The 20,883-nt window shown below is 41.9% G+C and overlaps 1 protein-coding gene across 1 annotated transcript in view; it reads right to left on the bottom strand.

Moving 5' to 3' along the window:
* Positions 1-20,883, bottom strand: part of LOC137610654 (connector enhancer of kinase suppressor of ras 3-like) — a 47,583-nt gene that overhangs the window by 13,576 nt on the left and 13,124 nt on the right. The window contains exons 2-13 of the mRNA XM_068338376.1: positions 16,544-16,707; positions 12,673-12,875; positions 12,139-12,226; positions 7,086-7,127; positions 6,022-6,141; positions 5,815-5,874; positions 5,088-5,156; positions 4,849-4,995; positions 2,029-2,153; positions 1,401-1,585; positions 1,201-1,287; positions 470-720 (exon numbers count right to left, since the gene is read on the bottom strand). Of these exons, the coding sequence (XP_068194477.1) occupies positions 470-720; positions 1,201-1,287; positions 1,401-1,585; positions 2,029-2,153; positions 4,849-4,995; positions 5,088-5,156; positions 5,815-5,874; positions 6,022-6,141; positions 7,086-7,127; positions 12,139-12,226; positions 12,673-12,875; positions 16,544-16,707 (1,541 nt within the window). The remainder of the gene's footprint in view (positions 1-469; positions 721-1,200; positions 1,288-1,400; positions 1,586-2,028; positions 2,154-4,848; positions 4,996-5,087; positions 5,157-5,814; positions 5,875-6,021; positions 6,142-7,085; positions 7,128-12,138; positions 12,227-12,672; positions 12,876-16,543; positions 16,708-20,883) is intronic.

The raw sequence follows: 20,883 nt of genomic DNA, 5'->3' as shown, positions 1-20,883 counted from the left end.
AACATCAAAATAAGCAAATATCTGAAGTGATTATCAGGCAGGTTTCAGAGGTGATGGTACCACAGAGCATCCGATCTGAAGCATATACTTAACGTGTACAGAGGAGTCCAGAGGCAGAACAAAAAGGCAGAGGGTTCTAAATCTGAACACGCTGTATCCTCTTCAGGCAGAGATGGGGCTTGTAGTCAAAGATGAGGTTTGGGGCCAGTGTTAAAGGGGTGATGAGGTGATGTAGCTACAACTACGAAAGCAGGTTTGGTTGAGGAGTAGTAGTTGGTAGTAGCAGTAACACCACAGAAACATGGAGGTTGGGGGACAGAGGAGTGTGAGAAAGCCCAAAGCTGCCAAAAAAACAGCTGGACGTTAAAAATCAAAGGCACTGAGGAAGGACACAAGACAGGAACAGAAGCCCCGGACAGGAAGCGCATCGTCAGTGAGTCAATAGCTTAAGCCGCGTGATCCAACTGACCAGTAGTGAGCGTTCTGCCGTTGTGCGCTTGGAGGTGGGGGCTACGGGGGCCTTTCTCATGTCCTGCTGGTAGGGTATGGTGGCGCTGTTGTGGAGGTCTGAGTTGGAGTAGTAGCGGCTGCCCCTGACATGGTCCACCCTGATGAGATGGCGTTCCCCTGCAGGCCTGTAGGGCGGAGACACTGAGGGGACCTCCTCAGCAATGGTAGGGATCCTCTCATTGCTCAGGTATCTGTACAGAAGATCTTCACCTAAAGTGGAATGAGGACTTCATTAAAAGGATATGCTACACTTCCAGGCAAACGTGATCAATTCAGACCTTTTTTTTTCATAAATGTGGCACAAATCTGGTCTTTTCACATCAGATCTGAGTCACTTTCATACGTGGTCTCAGACCACGAACATTATCCAATTCTTGCAACTCAACGAAGCTAACAGCTCTCAATTCATGTGAGTTTTCACATATCCACTGTGGGTCTGTATATTTTTGGATTCTTCCTTCAATAGGAATAGCATGAACATTGCTACTCTCTTTATCTCAGTGCTGTAGATTGGATCTGAATGATTGAATGTAATCTCACAGACTGCATGAGAATGTACAGACATGCACACACTCTTGATTAGCTAGACCTGAATCAGTTTGGAGCGTAACTGATGAAGAATAGGAAAAAATATCTTTGTCAAACCATAAAGATGTCCTCTAATAAGGAACGTTTCAACATGATACACACCTTTCCTTCCCTGTGCCCAGGGCTTAGCGAAGGGATCCATCACTCCAAGACAGGTGTCTGCGGGCATGGAGAGAGGCCGGGGCTTCCCTAGATATATAAATAATTCTGTTTTAAATGCATCCCCTTAAAGTCAGAATTTTTCAATATCTGTTGGTGGGGTGTTTATACAATGTTATCTCCCCAAAAGAGAAATTACTGACCACATGAAGGCTTGTGTTCCCTCATTCTAGGCTGAATCACGTTGGCCTCGATGGGACAACCTACGTTCAGCTTGTCATAATCGCCGATCGTACAGCGTCTCCTGCTCTCCTGGTCGAGGTAGGAGTTGGGTGACTCAGAGCCCTTTGGTCTTTTACTGATGCTGGAGGTGCCTGTTCTCACCTCTCTGTGTGGAGAAACATTAATTTCTTACAACACGACACACTAAAATTTAAAGTGTTAACCCACATTCCAGCAATAAATACAAGGTTACAAACTCAAATGAACATAAATGAATTTAAACACATTCTGCTACCATCCTGGTGGTCAGAGATAAACCCAACTGCTGCATCAGACTACAGTGGTACTATTGGGGGCAAAGAGGGCTAAAGACAAGCAGAACAGGATGTTCAGTAGGGGGTGAGGGCATTAGGCTGATCCTGGGTCTGGGACAGGAAATGTGGCAAAGGTTGGCTAGATCACTCGCTGCAAGAAGACATACAGTCTCTCCCTCTGGATATCTGAGCTTCCTGTCTTCAGCTTCACGCTCATGATTTTATTTAAAGTCAATTAAAAATAAACTACACCATAGAAAATAGAAAGTACAGCAAATGATATGTGAAGGCTCACCGTGGTGTGTATGGAACTGGAGGAGGAGGAGGTATGTACAAGTCCAGGATAGCCGGCTTTTCCTTCTTGGTTGACCCGTTGGCGGAACCACAGGGAGACTGGGCGCTGATCAAGGAGGAGTTATTCTGTAGGAGGAAACACACTTCATTAGTACTATTAATTCAAAGTGAAAGTGTGTTTTCTGTTATCTCACATATGCTTCATATCCTTATATGCATACAATATATCAGTTTATTTGTGAAAACAAAGTTCTTGCTTTCAGTTTCTGCCAAATCCTACATAAAATCTAAATATGTCTTGCTGCTGAATAGGTGGAGTTTACCACATGTGGCGAGACGTGGTGCTTGTGTGCATCTCTTTGAGTATAAACCTCCCAGTTTGAGGTATGGAAAAACTGGAAATGAAGTCCAAAATAGCTCATGAGACATGTACTTTAACTGTACTCATTTACCACAGTTATGTTTCCCAACACTCAACAACATTCTGTCCTTGACTGCATGTTCGACTCTTAATCACTACCGTCCTCATCAGACCAAAACTGTGTCTGATATTACAGTGTAGAGGATGCAATGGATTAATCACAAAATAAACATTCAATCTGGCATGTCTTGATTTATTCCCCACCTTTTAAAAAATATTGCAGCACCAATGGGTCGAATACAATACCACGATTTAATAAACTGCAACTAAAACAGAAGATTGATAATTTGCTAATCCTATACGACAACTGAAAACATCAAAAGTACATGAAGGAATTTTATTAATGTTTCTAAGTATTAACTAGACAGCCAGAGACTGCAACATCCCGCGACACCCCTGATTTTACACTGATCTACTTCCATAGGTCAGGGTTATTTAATAAAAGACCCATGATCCAACAGGTGCATACTATTTTTCACGAGATTTCAGAGATGTGTACCTAAAAAGGTATAAAAATGAAAATGTGAACTTGACCTAGTTTTTCAAGGTCAAGGTTGTGATTGAATTTTCATCCCCTGCCTCCCTGAATATAAAGCCTTTTGTTTATCTTTCTATCTTATCCAGTTCCTGAGATATGTGCAAAAATATCTCAGGATAGAAAATATCTCAGACCATAGATCTAAGCTAGTGCTTTGATTTATGGTCTTACACTGGCCTTCTCTCTCATCTTTCCATCTTATCTGGTTCCTGAGTGTACAAAAGTTGAAATCTGATCATGACCTACTTTTCTCAAGGTCAAGGTCATCATCTCATTTTCATCCCCTTTACGACCCGACTAACGTGTTTTTTCTTTCATCTTTCTATCTATTTCTATTGTAAAGATATTTGGTGGATGGACGGAGGAACACACAAACAATGGCAATTACAATACATCACATCTTCGCGGGATGTAACAAGCCTAAAATACCCAGCATGTAAAACCAAGCGTTCTTTTGAAGACAATCATAGGACAATTCTTTTGTCTCTGCTTATTTGAAAGACTTGTTATTTTCATCTGAGAAAATGGGAAATCTCAAAACATTTATGAGAAAAACAAAGACTGTAACCTATTAAATATCCTAAGCTGAACCAAATTCTGACTGATAGAACATTTTTTGAAACTCTGCTGTGGAAACAAAAGCAACCACTAGAATGCCTCTCAAGTCATTGTAGTTGGTGAGACAGAAAAAAATTATAAGAACAAACATGTCTTCATATCAAAAGGCACCACATCCGCACTTGGACGTTTTAGACAGTTTATGAGTCATAATCTGGTTATTAAACCTGACAGGGAGACAACCATTATCTCCCTCGTTATCGTATTCACGACAGGGGATCATACTTAACTTTTAGTCAGAATTTGATACAGCATTTCAACCAGGTATAGCATAAGGAAATGGGGACGGTTGTGCTAGTTCAAACACCTGTTTCATAGAAAGAAAACATTTTGACTGCAAAAAGATGACGATGAGATGATGACAATGATTTGAATAAAAGAGACAACCTCATTCTGTTCACGTTTATCATTTCCACTTTATCACAACTTTTTTTTTAAATCTGAGGACTGCACAGATTACACAGTGTTACAAAGAAACCTTCATTCGCTCTTAGATGAGGGCATTTAATTTTTCCCTCTGGAGCCGTACAATCTCAGACCAAAGGAGATATGCCTGATGTGTTAAAACATAATGCTGGTGGATCATGTCAACAAGTCATGTCTTTGTGTTGAGAGGCCCTTTGTTGTTTTGAGAAGCTCTCTCTTATCTGGTATCGTCTCATCTTGCCTTCTCTGGCTATAAAACAGTCTCTGTGTGACAAGACGGTTCTAGAGCTTGAAATTGGGTTGTCGTGGTTTACAACAGGCTCATTGTCTCCCTCTCCGTTAAAGCGGACTCAGCTGCGGAGATGTGCTTCAAAGCTAAGTTAAGCTAATGTGCTCAGATGAGGGTGAACAGAAATTTAAATTAAATCCACATAATCATTTTAGTGCAATACTTACCCATTCCCCTTGCTCTTTCTCTGAACAGTAAAAACTTGGAGGGACTTCTCTTGAGTTAACTGATACAACATGAATTGGCACTGTCTCCTTTTTAATGATAACATTCGGGTGAAAACCAGGTACTCAAAGCATCAGGCAGGCTTACTCCCCCCACTGAATGACATCATGGGACTGTGTTTGCCTGGGATGTTGTGTATAATTCAGATGACAGCTTTGTCAGAGGTTGTGTTAAACTTGCCCAAACTTGTTGCTTTGAAACCAGCTCCTTTAAAAGCTGATTATCTCTGACAATTGGTCGACATCAACCAAACACACAGGCGTTTGTGTTTCTTCAATGATGAAGGGTACTTGTGTTCACCTACCTGAGGTACCGGGGGCTTCCAGCGCATGTTCTTGAGTGGGGCGGGGGTGAAACCTGTTGTGCCTGTCGGCCTCTTCTTTAGGAGGAGGACCACCCCTTTGGGATCCTCCCTCAGTTTGATGACCAGGTTTTTAAGCTGCCAGCCCACCTGGGTGACAGGAAAAAGAAAAAACTCTGAATATGACCGAACTTAAGTAGAGAAACGAACACAAGAGACTCAGGAGGAGAACAGGTTCTTACTACTGTCTGCTGGTTAACCTGGATCACTTCATCACCAGCATGGATCTTCCTTGTCAGGTCTGCAGGTGACTGTCGAAGAAAAGCAAACGTAAAAGTTGAATCAGGAAACATTGGAGCCACTTTTAGCTTGACTGCCTTTTAATATCTGCATTCAAAAGAAAGATATCTAGCAAAACACTTCCAGTTAAAACTATGAGAAAAAACACAAGCAGTCTCCGTATGTATTGATGACAGCATCAGTTGTTTTTGATGTCACACGGATGTTAAACAGGATTGACTTGCAATTTAACCCTGATGATTCAGATTCTGATCACACTGTGGCAGTGACTCTGGTGTTAGTCACTAACTGTTTGTCTCAGTGTGAGGTAAGGTAGGGCTGCTACTTGTGGAGGCCGCTTGTGATATTTACTGGTTTAACAGACTAGTTTTATGAATGAGCATTGCTTTTGACTCCTTTAGAGAAGTCAATGTGTCCTCCACACAGAGGGAGAAGAATGAAGAGGAGTGTTTCTTTCAACAAATATAAGGAGTCTTCTCAAAAAAAGAGCGGCAAAAATGGCAGTCATAAAGGAAAACTGTATCTGGGAGGACATTTGATGAGCAGCAATGCAAATGGTAAACTGTTTCATCCTAGACAACAACCAGCGTCTGTCACTGTACAGTCACATGACCCCAGCATGGGGAATAGCTCAACATCTTCCTGTGTTCAACATGACATCATACTTACATGCTCTGTGGTTCCAGTGATGACATGTAATCCATCATAGGTAGATTTGATGTACATCCCCTAGGACAAAAATATTAAATTGTGAATGGTTTTAAGGAAAGGATCACAAATTAACACACACAGCATGAACTCGAACCCACATGACAGATTTAGAATCTTTAGAAGATTTAGAAACTAAGATAAAGACAATCCACTGGCATTCCTTACCAGACCCTCTCCTGGTTTGATGTTGGTCAGCTGGACTTCTTCCAGACAGGTTGACTGGCTCATCAGGGGGTCAGAGGTGGTTCTCATGGTCTGATCGCAGATGGTGTTCAAAATTTTGGACTTCAGAGGAAAATTGGAAAACAAAATGCATCAATGATAAAGTGAAATACGCAAGAAACAAAGACAATGGTGCTTCAATGGTGTGTTGTGTCTCTAATAACCAGTGGACACCTTGTGTATTTTTCAGCTTAGAATGAGTCAGGCTGCACTGCTACTCAGGACACAAAGACCTTATCTGTTATCGGAGTCTTACCCCTGTGTACATATATGTGATTCTGCTCATGTTTAGTTCAAGGCTCAGTGGGCTAAAAGAGACCATTAGTGTGCTATTAACCAGAAGTTAAGTGCACACACACAATACTCAGCTCAGCCCAGTGTGCACCACCCTTCCTGTTTGTTTCAGGAGAGAAACTGTCATGTGTCCCCATTAGAGTGTCTGTGATAGCTCCTCTCTGGAACATGGAACACTTTTTGTTTTGAACGTACTACATTCACTTTAATTCAGCGTTGTGCTCAGGAAGAAATAAGATATTGAAATGAACTCGGGAGAAATAAGAAAACTAAATGCAGCAGAAACAGAAAAACAAGACGGGAAAAATGTGGAGACAACATATAAGACACAGGCAAGAGCAAAGAAACGCAAAAAAAGGTAGGCGGGGGGGGGGGTGCTCAGCTGTAATGTAAATTTCAACTGGTTTTACTGAGGGAAAGATAGAGCACAAGAGGAAGCTCAGTATTAGCCAAAGGGGCCTGGAGAATGTCAGAGACAGGAAGCACTGATTGATGAGAGGGTCGTATTGGGGCCACCCCCCACTGCTGGCGATCCTATAGACTAGCCCTCTTTCATACACTGTTCTTTCTGCTATAAGCATGTCGAGTAATCTCTGTGTGAAAAGACATGAATCTAAAAAAAAACACCTTTGACCCTTTAAGTCCTGTAGAGGACTTCTGGGTCTTGTTTAGTTTACAGCATGAGAAACAAAGAAGGGATGCACAAAACTTACAACTTCCAGGATCTTCTCTTCCATCTCAAACACACTGCAGTCCTGCCACGAGGAAAGAAGAAAACGTTGATGACAGGTTAGGTGTGTGAGCTGTAAACTACTTGAACAAGAAGAGATTACTCAATGGCCAGAGAGAGAGGGAGAGAGAGAAAATATAGGGATGAGGTGAACATAATAGAGCGAAAAAATGGAAAACAGCCACAAATAATCACCTATCAGGTTTAATTTGAGGGAAGCTACACATTTAAAAACGTCTGTGTGGTTCTTTTTACACCACAGCAACACTCAAATAGAAACATGGCAGGAAAAAACTGTAACAAACATTTAAAGATGTTCAGAAAGTCGTGCCTTTGACTTTCTCATGTCTGGATGCATTTCTGCTTCTGTAAGTCGAGAGCATTTCAGTCAGTGGAGGTTTGAGGACACGGTTTCTGTACCCAGGTTGTTTGGGAAGAAACCAACAAAATCTGCCAAGTCAGCTGGGAGCTGGTCTGCCATCCCCTCCCAATTCAGCAGTCATAGATTGCAGCTGGACTAGACACAGCTGAGACAACAGCCTTCCTGACAACTGTGTTGTTGGTGGTCAGTGGGTCCCCGGTTTGGCAGGGGGGGTGGAGGCTGCCTGTTTATAGAGCTGTCAGTGTTAGAAGCGCCCCGCTGATCAAAACACAGGTGACATGCTTCTGTTAACACTGGGCATAACATCTAGATCGACGAGTCTCTTGTGTCTGGAGAGCTTAAGGAGTCAACAAAGGGAAACCTACACTGTGGCCCTCTTAGTATTAGTGACAAGCAGAGGCATGTGCTGCACACAAAGCCAGCTCTGTTGTTCTGCTTTTAAATCTATTGTGGAGACAGAGATTGGTGTGTGTGTGGGGGGGGGGGTCATGCAAGTTGTTCCATTTTTCCATAACTTGCACATTCCACTGGGCTCAAGGGGAGCACATGTTTTGAAATGCGCTCAGCTGATTTGGTTGCACTAGTGTAATTTTTTTAGGGACCGTCTGCAGCCATGAGCGACGGTGTCACATCAAAGCGGACTTTGTCCACTGCTCCCTGAAAATGATTTCCAACGTGTGGCAGGTCTGTCCTGTTTCCCTAGCCACTCAGTAAAGACTATGTACAGTTGTGTTCAAAATAATAGCAGTCTGTTTAAAAAATTTGAGAAAAGCCCAAAATCCTTATAATGGTTTTTATTTGCATGCATTGGGAACACTGCACATTATATTCTAAATCAAAACATGAAGAAAAAAACAAATTCTTTAATTACTTTACAGAAAATGAAGAAAATGAACATCGGGCTGTTCAAAAAATAGCAGTGTCTGCATTTTACTTTACAAACTCAAATATTTACTGTATAAACTCAAAAATATCCAGGATTCAGAATTCCTATGAATCACTAAACTAATATTTAGTTGTATAGCCACTGTTTCTGAGAACCGCTTCACATCTGTGTTGCATGGAGTCGACCAACTTCTGTAATCTGTGAACAGGTATTCCAGCCCAGGATGATTTGACAATGTTCCATATTGCCTCTGCATTTCTTGGTTTTGCCTCAGAAACTGCATTTTTTATGTCACTCCACAAGTTTTCTATCAGATTAAGGTCCAGGGATTGGGCTGGCCACTCCATGACTTTAATTTTGTTGGTCTGGAACCAAGAAGCTGCTCGCTTACTGGTGTGTTTGGGGTCGTTGTCTTGTTGAAACACACATTTCAAGGGCATTTCCTATTCAGCATAAGGCAACATGACCTCTCCAAGTATTTTGATGTATCCAAACTGCTCCATGATCCCTGGTATGCAATAAATAGACCCGACACCATAGTAAGAGAAACATCCCCATATCATGATGCTTGCACCACCATGCTTCACTGTCTTCAGAGTGTACTGTGGCTTGAATAGTGTTTGGGGGTCGACTGACAAACTGTTTGCGGCCCTTAGACCCAAAGAGAACAATCTTACTCTCATCCGTCCACAAAATGTTTCTCCATTTCTCTTTTGGCCAGCCAATGTGTTCTTTGGCAAATTGTATCCTCTTCAGCACATGTCTTTTTTTTTACAGTGGGACTTTGCGGGGGGCTTCTTGCTGATAGATTAGCTTCACACAGGTGTCTCCTAATTGTCACAATACTCACAGGTAACTTCTGACTGTCTTTGATCATCCTGGAGCTGATCATTGGCTGAGTTTTCACCATTCTGGCTATTCTTCGATCCATTCAAATGGTAGTCTTCCGTTTTCTTCCACGTCTCTCTGGTTTTGCTTTCCATTTTAAAGCATTGGAGATCATTTTAGCCGAGCAGCCCATCATTTTCTGCACTTCTTTATACGTTTTCCCTTCATTAATCAATCAAAGTACATTTCAATCAAAGTACATTTTTCTTCTGAACAATATCTGGAACGACCGATTTTTCTCAAGTTTTCAGAGAGAAATGAGCATGAGCAACATGTGCTGGCTTCATCCTTAAATAAGGGCCACCTGATTGACACCTGTTTTTTCACAGATTGAATGACTTCACTAATTGAACTCCACACTGCTATTTTTTTTTTAACACAGACTCAGGAGCAAACATATCATGACTGTTGGCTCTGTTGGTTTTCTATGACCCCACTACAGCAACTGGTAAATTATTTGCCATGCAGTAACATAATTTGTACCAAAAACAGGTTATTCATGTTGGACTGCTATTATTTTGAACACAACTGTAAGTGTGTCTTTGCCACATTTCCCTGACTTGGTAGAAAAAAAATGAAAAGCAAATATAAACATTAGCTAGAGAAAAGAAAAAACAATAATAACAGGTTTCATCTGACACACAGTTTATCGGTTCAAAAATAATGTTTCCATATGATGTGTTTGCTAAAGTCAGCCAAGAGCATACAGTGGTTTCAGAGGGAGTCTGGCCGTGCTTGCATAAAAACTGCATATTCCTTTTTTGAGTCTGGCCCATCTTTGGGCGGATACATTGCTCACTGGGTCGAGAGAGATGAGCTGAAAACACAGATTTTGCCACAGAGGGGTCTTGAAACAAAACAGCATCATTATGTGCTGCTGATACGATTTGGCATGTCTCCCCTAAAACTTTAACATCTACTGAAAGTTTCTCTTTCTTCATAATATTAGCATCGAATCATGTGAATGCAATATCACAAAGGCTCCCGTCTCATCCTAATAAAACCCGTATCTCTGACGAAAACAAGTTTAGGAGCAGGCTGATGCCAGATAATAGCTGACCCTGTGAGAGTAGGAGGGACAAAACTGTGGTTTACTGATCCCTCATTACTTGTTTTCATTGTGGACATGATTTCACAGGCGGTGTGGGTCAGATGACTGTGCTGCTCTTTGATCTACCACCGGTGGATTAGCACTGCAATGAAGCGGCAGAGAGAGGAGTGCTGGCACAACGTGACTGCCTCTACACAGAAGAGACAAAGACTCCCAGACTAAAATAAATGTATACCTATGATTCTTATACCCTCTTTTTTTTATACAGAATCTACACATCATTTGATTGGACACAAGTTCAGTGTTTGGCCTGCACACCAGAATAACCCCCCTCCCAACACACACACACACCAAAAATAAAGTGGAAAAACAATCTCTGAGTCTGACAGTTCAGTGAGAAGCCACGGGGAATTAGAAAAAATGCGTTCTTTGAAAAAGAATGATGGGTCAGCCAAGATGGGTGATGTGTTCACTGTTTTATGGCCGTGTCCCATTGTGTGCATAAACACAGGCTTCATTCAGACACATTTCTTGGCAGGAGTTCATGAAAGAGCAAGGCAAATCTAAGGATGTCTTCCCCCATCATAAAACCTATCACTAGTAGTCCACTGTGCAGATATTTTATTAACTAGTGGTACAACGTCTGGCCTCCACAAAACAAAATGAGTCAAGTGGTAACAGCTGAGATGCTTAAATTATGTTATGATGAGGAAATGAAACGATTTTTCTGCAACTGCATATGTTTCTCCAAGCTGATACGGAGGCACAAAATACCCTCCTCGTCTGCTTCTTGGAGAGAACTGATCTTTGCTGCCTTACAGGACTCTTTCAGCACCTACCAGGAGTTTATTCTACACCACAACCACTCCACACCACATGGCAGTGTGGGAAACGTACCCCCCCCCCCATTTCTCCTGAATGACCATGACCAATACACCCACAGTAAATCACCAGAGGTGCTGAAATCCCAGACTCTGGCGAGGAAATGGGCACTCTGGGAAAGGAATTTATTTTGATGCAATAACCCTCTAAAAATGACACCTGCAGTTTCAGCCGCCACTTTCACTAGCAGTGTGAAACCAGTCGCTTACCGGGTTCTGCTGAAGTCAAACCCTTTAGTGAGAACCAATTGGACATTGGGGTAATGGCTGTAATCCTGTAAGAAAACACCTTTCACTAGCTTCCTTTCTTTCAGACATATCTATGACCACCCTGTCAGAAACTAACAGAACCAACGCAAATTGAATCATGATGCAATGTTGGAGTAATAGTCTGCAAAATGTGGCAAAACACAGTGGATGTTTCCTGATGCTCTGCTTTTGCAGTTAGCCATCTATTTGGCAGTCACATGGACTGCCTCCTTCATTAAACCTGCACACAGGAAGTACTTCCAGACGGTTTGGTCTCCCACTGCGAGTATCTTAAAGAAGCAGAAACAGGAACCACATGGCTGGGGGAGGATGACAGCCTGGGGAGTGTTGGCAACCGCATTTTTATAAGTGCATCGCTGGGTTTTATGAAACTGGAAAACAAAAAAGCGACGTTTACCATTAAATGTCCCACTCTATGGGGGCTCCTCATTAGCCAGCATGGGAGGAAAGAGATCCCAAGAAAAACATCAGCATTTTCAATAACATGCTCAGACTGAGGGCTTCAAGCTGAAATGGCTGCCATACCACATTTCCCATAACGCTCTTCTCCAATTTTCTGTCCTTCGTGTCTGTGCCCTCAGGCTGGTATGTGCTCAGTGGAAAAAGCTCCCGTCTGAGTTTTGTGTGTTTCCCAGGGGCTAGCTACACTTGTGCTGTTAGGATAGCGAGAGTACAGACCTGTTGTACTGTGGTGGTGAGGTCCAGACATAGCTGTATGATCTTGTTCTTGGTGGCTGTGAAGTCACTGATTCCTGTCAGTGGTGTCCTGCAGGAAGACAACAAGGGATAGGGATATTAGGAATATTAGGAACCATCTTGTTAACTCCCTCAAACTATATCACCACATTACTTCCATATCAAAGATTACGATATATTTGGCATTTATCTCCAAACATGTTTCCAGACCAGTGACCACATTTTTAGGCAGGCACAATCTAATCCTATGAAATACAGCTTAGCTGATCTATACTGAGGTGTGGAGTGGTGTAGTGGACATTTTAGGATTGGTTGTCGCTCAAGAATGTGACTGTTCTGGTGTCTGTATCTCCTTGTGTATCTCCTCTTCTCAAACATATGCCACCTAAAACTGCCAAAGAGTCCTTCAATATATCGTCTAACATCTAAGATCTAACTCTCTCCACATCCGTGTGAGTAGACAACATAATTTGTTTCCAAGCACACATGCATGTGTTGATCAGAAAGTGTCGTCACCTGTCGAGCCACGCCAGGAGGCTCTTCGCAGCACCGATCAGCTCCACCACAGAGGTGAGGAAGTCATTGGGTGGCTTGCGTGAGTTACTGCCATCGTACACCGGGCTTTTCCTACGGTCGGACGTGGACATGTGCAGACTGTTGGTGGCGGCTCTCATCCTCACTATCAGACTCTTCAAGTTGTCTGTCTCGACTCCGTAGTTCTGAAACCATAAATGAATGAACAACTTAATTATCAAAGGGTCAAGGCAAAATTCAAAAAAATCCCTCCATCATGACTGGAGAACACATTTTAATAATTCTAACAAAAGTTGATTCATATTCCACGGGAAGCATTTTGTCTCATGCACAATAGAGGCTTTGATCACTTTATTAAAAATTTAAATTGCGTGCACTAGTTTGGGGACAGATTCGGGGATGGAATTCACCCTCCAGCCTCTCAGTTTGTTCCAGGTTGTGTGAGGAGGGTGGGTCCGTCCCATCAGCTGATTCCTATCAAGCAGAGCAAAGTTTGCATTCTCATGCCTGGTTTTCTTCCGGCTTTTTCATTCCTCTGATTTATAAGTTATTTACAAAGCACTTGAGCTTTGTGTCTTGCAGGTTCACTGAGTACACCACGGGATGGGCTATGAACTGAACTACTGCAGGGTTAAGAACTGCAACATTGTGGGTTTTTTCTTGGAGAGTAAAGCGTGCGTCTGAAATTGAGCATGGTCACATGTCAAATATTCTCGAGCTTGTGTTTACAATGTTTTGATTGAATGAATTGGTTTTGTATACCGTTTTGGCTGAAGGTAAGCAGTGAAAGTCTTGTCTGGCTCCTGCCATAATGAATATCAGCTTACATACTGTTGCATCGCTGCCAGCAATACTGGTGTATGTTAGTGCCAGTAGCTAAATATGTAGTGCACGGAATAAAAGAGAACAGGCTTGGAAAATGATGGAGATCTGGAAGTGGTTCCTGTCTATTTTTGTTCCGCTGACTTTCTACAGCATGGACTAATAAAACAAGTTCTTTCACTCGTATCAATCCCAAAAGAATCACTGGGCCAATTACTCCAACAGCTGCTGTCGCTAAACACACCCATGGTACACCTGTCATGACATGAGTTGTTGGAACACCAACGGTAAGCAAAGGCTCCAGGACAATAAAGAAAAAAGAGGACTTACTGGATGATGTGGTTTCTCAATTATCCATTTAACAGTTTAAGTATCATAAAGGCGGCGTGAGCTTTCTCCAGATCCAACGCCTGCCCTGCCTTTTTAATTATCTGGGTAATCGCACAGTCACAGTAGCTCTAAAGGGTGCACAGATGTCCGGTGAATTTTTGTCTCACACAAGCAGCTAAAAGCCAAGTCTGAGCAGAACCTTTGACTGCAGTCAAACACAATTTTTCATTCTCATAACACATCCTTCACTGCCTTTGTAGAAAGAAAAATTCAGTTATGTAGAGTCAAGAAGGCAGATGGTTTTTGGTTTAGGCTTCTGTCAGGTTCTCTTAAATATGTACTTTGCTCTCATGGCTGCAAAGGGAAATAGAGAAGGGCTGTGACAATGCAGTGCTTACTGTCCTCACCACAGGTGCTACATCCATCTCACTTGGCTAGAAATGAAAGATTCCTTCAAATTAGGCAGACACTTTGTGTCTGTTTCCACAATATGCAATCTGAGGTTAAGTTACATTAAGCCTTCGGTTAGGACAACTAGGCAACAGTGAAATACATTAACAGCAGCTCCTCAGCTCATGATGAGAACAGATCTGCCACATGCCGTATACTTAATGGCTGCAGGAAAAGCTAATGCATGTGTGAATGTCATCCGTCACTGGTCTTTGAGTGGGTCAGTGGGGTCTGGGAATAAATAAAGAAGTGCTGGGTTTCACCATTAACTCTGCACGGGACATCGTGGCTAAGAGATGTCCAGCGAAATTAACTGAAATGGTCTGTCTTCCTCCCTGGACAGCCATTCATTGGTGATCGCTTCAAGGTAGGAGAGAAGTATGAATGTTTCCTGAAGGGCCACGGGGCTTTATGTTAGGCCATCAGTCATCAGGATTTAAGTTTGAAACTGTTAACAGGGCATCAGAGATCTGTGATATATATTAAAGGTCATCAAAAGTTGAATCCTTCAGCATGTGTGTGCATGTTTAAATATTTGAAATTCCAAGCGCAAATCCAAGCAGAAAAGCACCCCACAGATGAATGACTGCTTCAACTGGAATAATCTGACTTAACAGTAAACAAAAAGAAGGAAAGTGGGTGCGTGGAGAGTGAGAGCATGTGGGAGTTTTGGGTGCTGGTGGCCTGTGTTCCTGTCGGTAGCAATGACCTTGCTTCAGTTACAGCTAATTGAATTGGGGGCCTCATTTCCTCTCAAGGGACACATGGAAAGCCAAAGTCTTGTTCTTAATAAGGAAACCCCTAACCGATAAAAATAAAGCAAAAAGTGCTTGGCTAGTAAGTCTTGCATCTCTGGTCTAAATTATCTTACTAAAGCCTTCCTAAATTGTTTAGGGATACGTGGTGCATTCAGCCAAGCGAACATGGTATTATAAAGTAACAGCACATTTGGATGAGAGAATGAAGTTCACATGCAATGTTAAGGATCTGAGGGTAGATTTATGGTGCTGCTGTAGAGGAAAATGACTTGAGATTTCAGGCCCTTGATGTCGAGGTTCGAGGGGTGAGCAAAAATCTGTGCCTGATTACCGCAATACTAAAAGAAGTCATGAGCCACATGATGTTGCATCTGGTGTATATATTCTATGATGGATAAACCTACAAAAAAAATGGATGGCAGCATGCACTATATAATTTGATATAATTATATCATTATCATTTCTTTTCGATATAGTGGAACTCCAAACAAAAAATCGGCCACAAAATTAGAATCAGGCCGAGTTGATGAGTTGTTCGCCAACCACAGATGTCACACAGCTCCCATATACCTGCTTCATACAGGATGCTAGTAAAACCAATCCAGGTTTAGCGTACTGATGGACAAAGTAGCCACACAATCCAAACACATTAGCCTCAACTGGGAAAGAAGATTAATTTGTATGTTTCTTTCAATATTTCAAGAGCGACTCAACATGGAAATGCTGACAAAATGTAAGGAAAACGGTCTGTGGTGTTTATGACACAGGAAGTGATAAAACTCCAAATCCAACCCATCTGCTGGAAAACCTGGTTCTCTTTCAGTCAGAGTGTGGACAGCTTTTGTCGCTATTTTCATGCTCAACTAAAAGGCAGGAACATTTTTGTTGTCAGAGCTGCTGATGACATACTGTCATACAGAGGGACAGCTGGTTTGCCCCCAGAGTGACTAACAACAACGAAACTTGGACTCTGAAAATGAACCAAGCAAGATGGCTCAGGTGAGCTGCAGGACTATACTTTTTCCCTGAAGGAAAATAGTACTTTGTGTGTGAAGGACATTTGTCATGAAAGGGAGAGTGGTGTGAACGCCTTCATCTTATCTACCAAGCAGATCAAACTGTCAATTGTTTCCATGTTTACCTTTTAACTGCCTCCAATGATCTCACAGAACTTCAATTTGAAAAAGAAAAAAAAAAAAAGCCCAAGGCCCTCTCTCTTATCTCCTCCCCTCTGAGATACACTGCTGTTCCCTGATGTCCTGGGGCTGCTTCACATGTTTTGGTTGCTCCGCAAGTCACTGAACTGTGTCATGACTGATGAGCCAATTATGTGACACTTTGCTGCCTGACCAGAAATCACAGCTTGATTTTTAGAGAACACAAACATTGACAGCTGAACCAAAATAATTTTTTTTGAATATTTCGTTACAGCTCATAATCACAATTTTGCTTATTTCATCCCTGATACTGTACTCCAGTATTTGAACACTGACCAGAGCACAGAGCAGATCCACAGCCTCCAGCACCAGCTCCTGGTGTCCAATCCGGGCCACACCAAGCTCCTCCAGGTCCTGATGAGTGATCTTCAGCAGCTGCTCCCCACTGATCTTCTCCCGCTCAAAGTTGCAAACGTACTGCTGGAGATTTTCATCTAAACCTGAACGCACAAAAAGATAGAAGTCGAATATAGAACATCAGGTGGAAAATGGACTTTGGATCACTCTGCCACAGCTCGACGGTCACTAGAGCATTTTGACCCAATGTACAGAAACAAGCATTTATCTACTGTACTACTGTGTGTGTGTGTGTGTGTGTGTGTGTGTGTGTGTGTGTGTGTGTGTGTGTGTGTGTGTGTGTGTGTGCGTGTGTGTGTGTGTGTGTGTGTGTGTGTGTGTGTGTGTGTGTGTGTGTGTGTGTGTGTGTGTTGCGTGTGTGTGTCAGTGTAGGGTGTACATAAAGAACAGGTGTGACTGCTATCTTTATCAGACAAACACAATATAAAAGAGTAACCGTTAAGACCTCCATGTCTGTTGAGCTGATTAAACAATACTGTACCTATATAACTGGTGTGTGTGTGTGTGTGTGTGTGTGTGTGTGTGTGTGTGTGTGTGTGTGTGTGTGTGTGTGTGTGTGTGTGTTTTAATGAAAGTGTCAGTATGAGGGGCGTTCCCTCCCTAGTACTTGAGGGTGCTCCACCACCAAGCTGCCGACACAACGGGGTGAGACACATGATTATGACATGTTCAGGCTCATTAATGCTCAAAGGTAAAGATGGATAGGGGTACAGACATTCTTCAATTTTCTGTGTTCATTCATTTCATCTGTATTTGTGCAAATTTTTTAAGATTTCACAGACACAGATGAAACGAAGAGGGTACTACGAGAAATCATTGAGGGTGGTGTTGTGAAAAATCCTAGCTGAACACAACAGCGAACCTCATTGGAATCCTTCCTTTTCTGTCACCAGTGAGGATTTTTTTTTGTTTACTGTAACTGACTGTAATGATCTTTAAGCTTAAGCTATAGAGTAAACATACATTAAAACACAACGCAATACACTCTATATGTACCTAATGTGGACTTTCAGGTATTTTGAGCTTGTACTGTAAAGAAGAAAGCAGTGATAAATCTTAGAAAGAAGTGCAGCTTTTGATGAACCTGTGGGGATTAACTGTGACCTGGATGAATGAGAGTATACTCAAACACCGTGAAGTGAAGTCCAAGTCCTTGCACGCGCGCGCGTGTGTGTGTGTGTGTGTGTGTGTGTGTGTGTGTGTGTGTGTGTGTGTCTGCAACAGCGAGCCCCAGCTTTCTTCCTATCAAAGAGTGCACAGAGTGGGCAGCTGCAGAGTGATGGCCCTGTGCCTACTCGCTCACTGGCTCCAACCTACCCTTCACCAATGCAAATTATATCCTTCATCAGGAGACAGGAATGGGCAGATTCATTTCCAGTTTGACATTCAAAGATTCACTTCTGTGAGAAACATGTAACTTGACAGCAAATAGCAGCATCGATCAAACATTTTTGGGCATGGACTGGAGAGACGGTCCACTGGGTGTGCTTTGTGGTCAAGGAGCCATTTTTGTGAATGGAGCCTCACATCTTCTGTGAGCCTCTGTCAGTGCATGTCTGCACACAGGGTATTCATGATGGCAACACGTGTTTGTGTGTGAAACGCTGACCCAACAGCATTATGAGAGCATGCAAAGAGAGCTACAACAGCACACTCCATTATGTGAAACCATACGATAAGAATACAGCATAAATCATTTGATTTGTTTCTGATCTAATAACTGCAAGAAGGAAGAATACAAATGTTAAGTGTTTGAAGAATCTGAAAATGTATTACCTCCATTAAATTATTATTTCTAATTCTTATTATGTTTGGTCAAACTTTGGATTGTTTTGATTTATTTCAAGAGAAATATTTTTTACAGTTAACGTGACATTCACTGTCACAAGTTACAGTCGTCTTTTTGAGTGCGTAAAGCACAACTATATCCAATCTGACACAACACTACACGGGTGAAATTCATGCCCTACTCACGTAAGTTTAGTAAACTGACAAAAGTAGCTTCATCTATAAAAATAAAATACCCACGTCTGTACAAATCTGTACACAACTTAGCAATATTTCAATCAGGGTCCTTTTAATAAACAAAATAGATTGAAAACAGATTAAAATAGATTGCAAGCACTCAGTGACAGTAGCAGCAACAACATGTCTCCGGTAAGTGCTGCAGTGGCTGTGTTGTCTCTGCTGTTGGTCAAGAATGTCCGGAATTATTCAATAATGTGTTGATATTCCAGGATGAGGAGTGAGCTGAGCAGAAACCTGTGTCTCCTGCTGCTCCCAGGTCTTTAACGGCCTCCTCCTTTGAAGTTGCAGTCGTCTTACAGCATATTTGATGGAATACTTTTACAACTGAAACAACATTGTTCTTATTACAGGTGAAGTGAGTAAGTGAATAGCAATCAACAGACCGAGAAAGATACAATTAAGTACCATGATTAAAGAAAGACAACAGTACCCAGAGCTAAATGCATGTTTTCATAATACCATCACTCCATCCGTCCATTTTCTTGAAGACAAGACGATTGTAATTGCATTGTTTTCAGGCGACTGCTTTTCCAGATTGCACTTGTTGGTAATTAAATAATAAAATAATTTCAGTATTGAGAGTTCAAAATTGAACAAATGAAGAGCAGGATAAGAGATATTTGTTGTCTTATTTCGTGATATTCCAGTAATGTAGAAATTGATGATCATAATAACATCACACATCAGGATGAACTTTACTTGTTAAACTACTCAGACGAGACACACCTTACAAGACATCAAAATTCCATTATAGCATCAAAGTCCTCTAATGAAAACATTTCTCATCCTTGAAAAAATTTCTGTGAGTGTTCAAGTCCTCTCCAGTGAACCAAAGGAAAATTCCATCACGACTTGTTAACTATGAACCTTCATACAAGTCAAATCCAGTTAGCCTTAATAGGTTTTTCAGTCTCCCCCATGTTAATTCTGCAGCAGGATTTTGGAGAATTTTAAGCTTAACCCTTGACTGACTGACAGTCTGCAAGAGAATCCACTGATTGTAAAAACCACAGAGTCTGAACAATTGGTCCGTATCAACAACAATGCAAACAAAAGACAAACACAAACACTAAGCTAGTCACTTAATGCAATCAGATGGAAACACAACAGTTAGAGGTGGCTGTGTGTTTAAGGAGATGCATGTGACCTCAGGAAACGTATGGTTCAGCTCACCTCGCAATAACTTTTGCAGAGGCTTCCAATGGTTTTTTTTTACTTTGTTATTGTAAAAACACACAATATGATCCAGACAGACAAGATTCAGGAAAGCAGCCTGATGAGAAATGGTGCATCTGGTAGTTGATGAATGCAGCACCTATTGTCTTCTCTGGGCTGTTTTCAGTTTTCCATTCATTCTTTGGGGAGTGTTTTCTTTTCTTCACTTCTCTTCCTGATTCAAGAATTCAAACTTCAGAGTACAGATATCCCAGTTCACACTGGGGTCCAAACTGATCTGCATTAGCTTTGCGCCGGAACAATGAAAAGCGTGTTTCTGTGCAGAAGAAGAGAGGGAAAAGATGTATCACTCTGCCTCAGAGTTCAGGGGCCCTATGAAGTGGGAACTACAGTGATCTCTCACTCCAAACTCGAACATTGACACCTCCAGAATTAAAGAAGCTTTACTTACAGTGGGGCTCATAAAACATTTATTGGGCCTCAATCAATAGTCGCTGGGGTGTGTGCGTATGTTAAAAGTAGAGTGTGCAGTAAAGAAGACAGAGTGTCACAGTATTGTGAATTGAGCAAAGGGGAGGAAAAAGGGAGGACTGTGTGAATGCTTTTCAAAAGCCTGCACAGGATGAAACGCTTTGGAGTTTTATGGCCACTATGAACCACTTGGCAACTGTTCTCAAACCAGAGCGAGTGGGTGTAACAGTGTAGCAGAGGAGCAGACACACAACACTGATGCCAAAAGCAACTGCATCGCCAAAAACATTCATTAGCCCCCAACACTGTGATTAAACATGATGGAAAGGATTCAAACTCGAAATAAATATCCACCCTTAAATTACTCTAACAATGCTAGACATTAAAATCTGAGTAAAGTTGGAATTAGCTCATTAAACCTGGAATATGTGTTACTTCAGTTTTTTCCTGAATGATTCCAAGGGTCACATTTGACAGAAATTGTTTCATGTTTTTCTTACTGATATATGAGGAGAAACACTACCATAAACCCTCACATTGTGATAAATGGGCAATCAGTAGTGTTGTGCATGGCCAACTGTTTT

Source organism: Antennarius striatus, chromosome 17, assembly GCF_040054535.1.
Source record: "Antennarius striatus isolate MH-2024 chromosome 17, ASM4005453v1, whole genome shotgun sequence".
In the NCBI taxonomy this organism is placed as follows: Eukaryota; Metazoa; Chordata; class Actinopteri; order Lophiiformes; family Antennariidae; genus Antennarius; species Antennarius striatus.
Note: the sequence above shows the minus strand (reverse complement) of the source record. Positions and strands in the feature narration are given on the sequence as shown.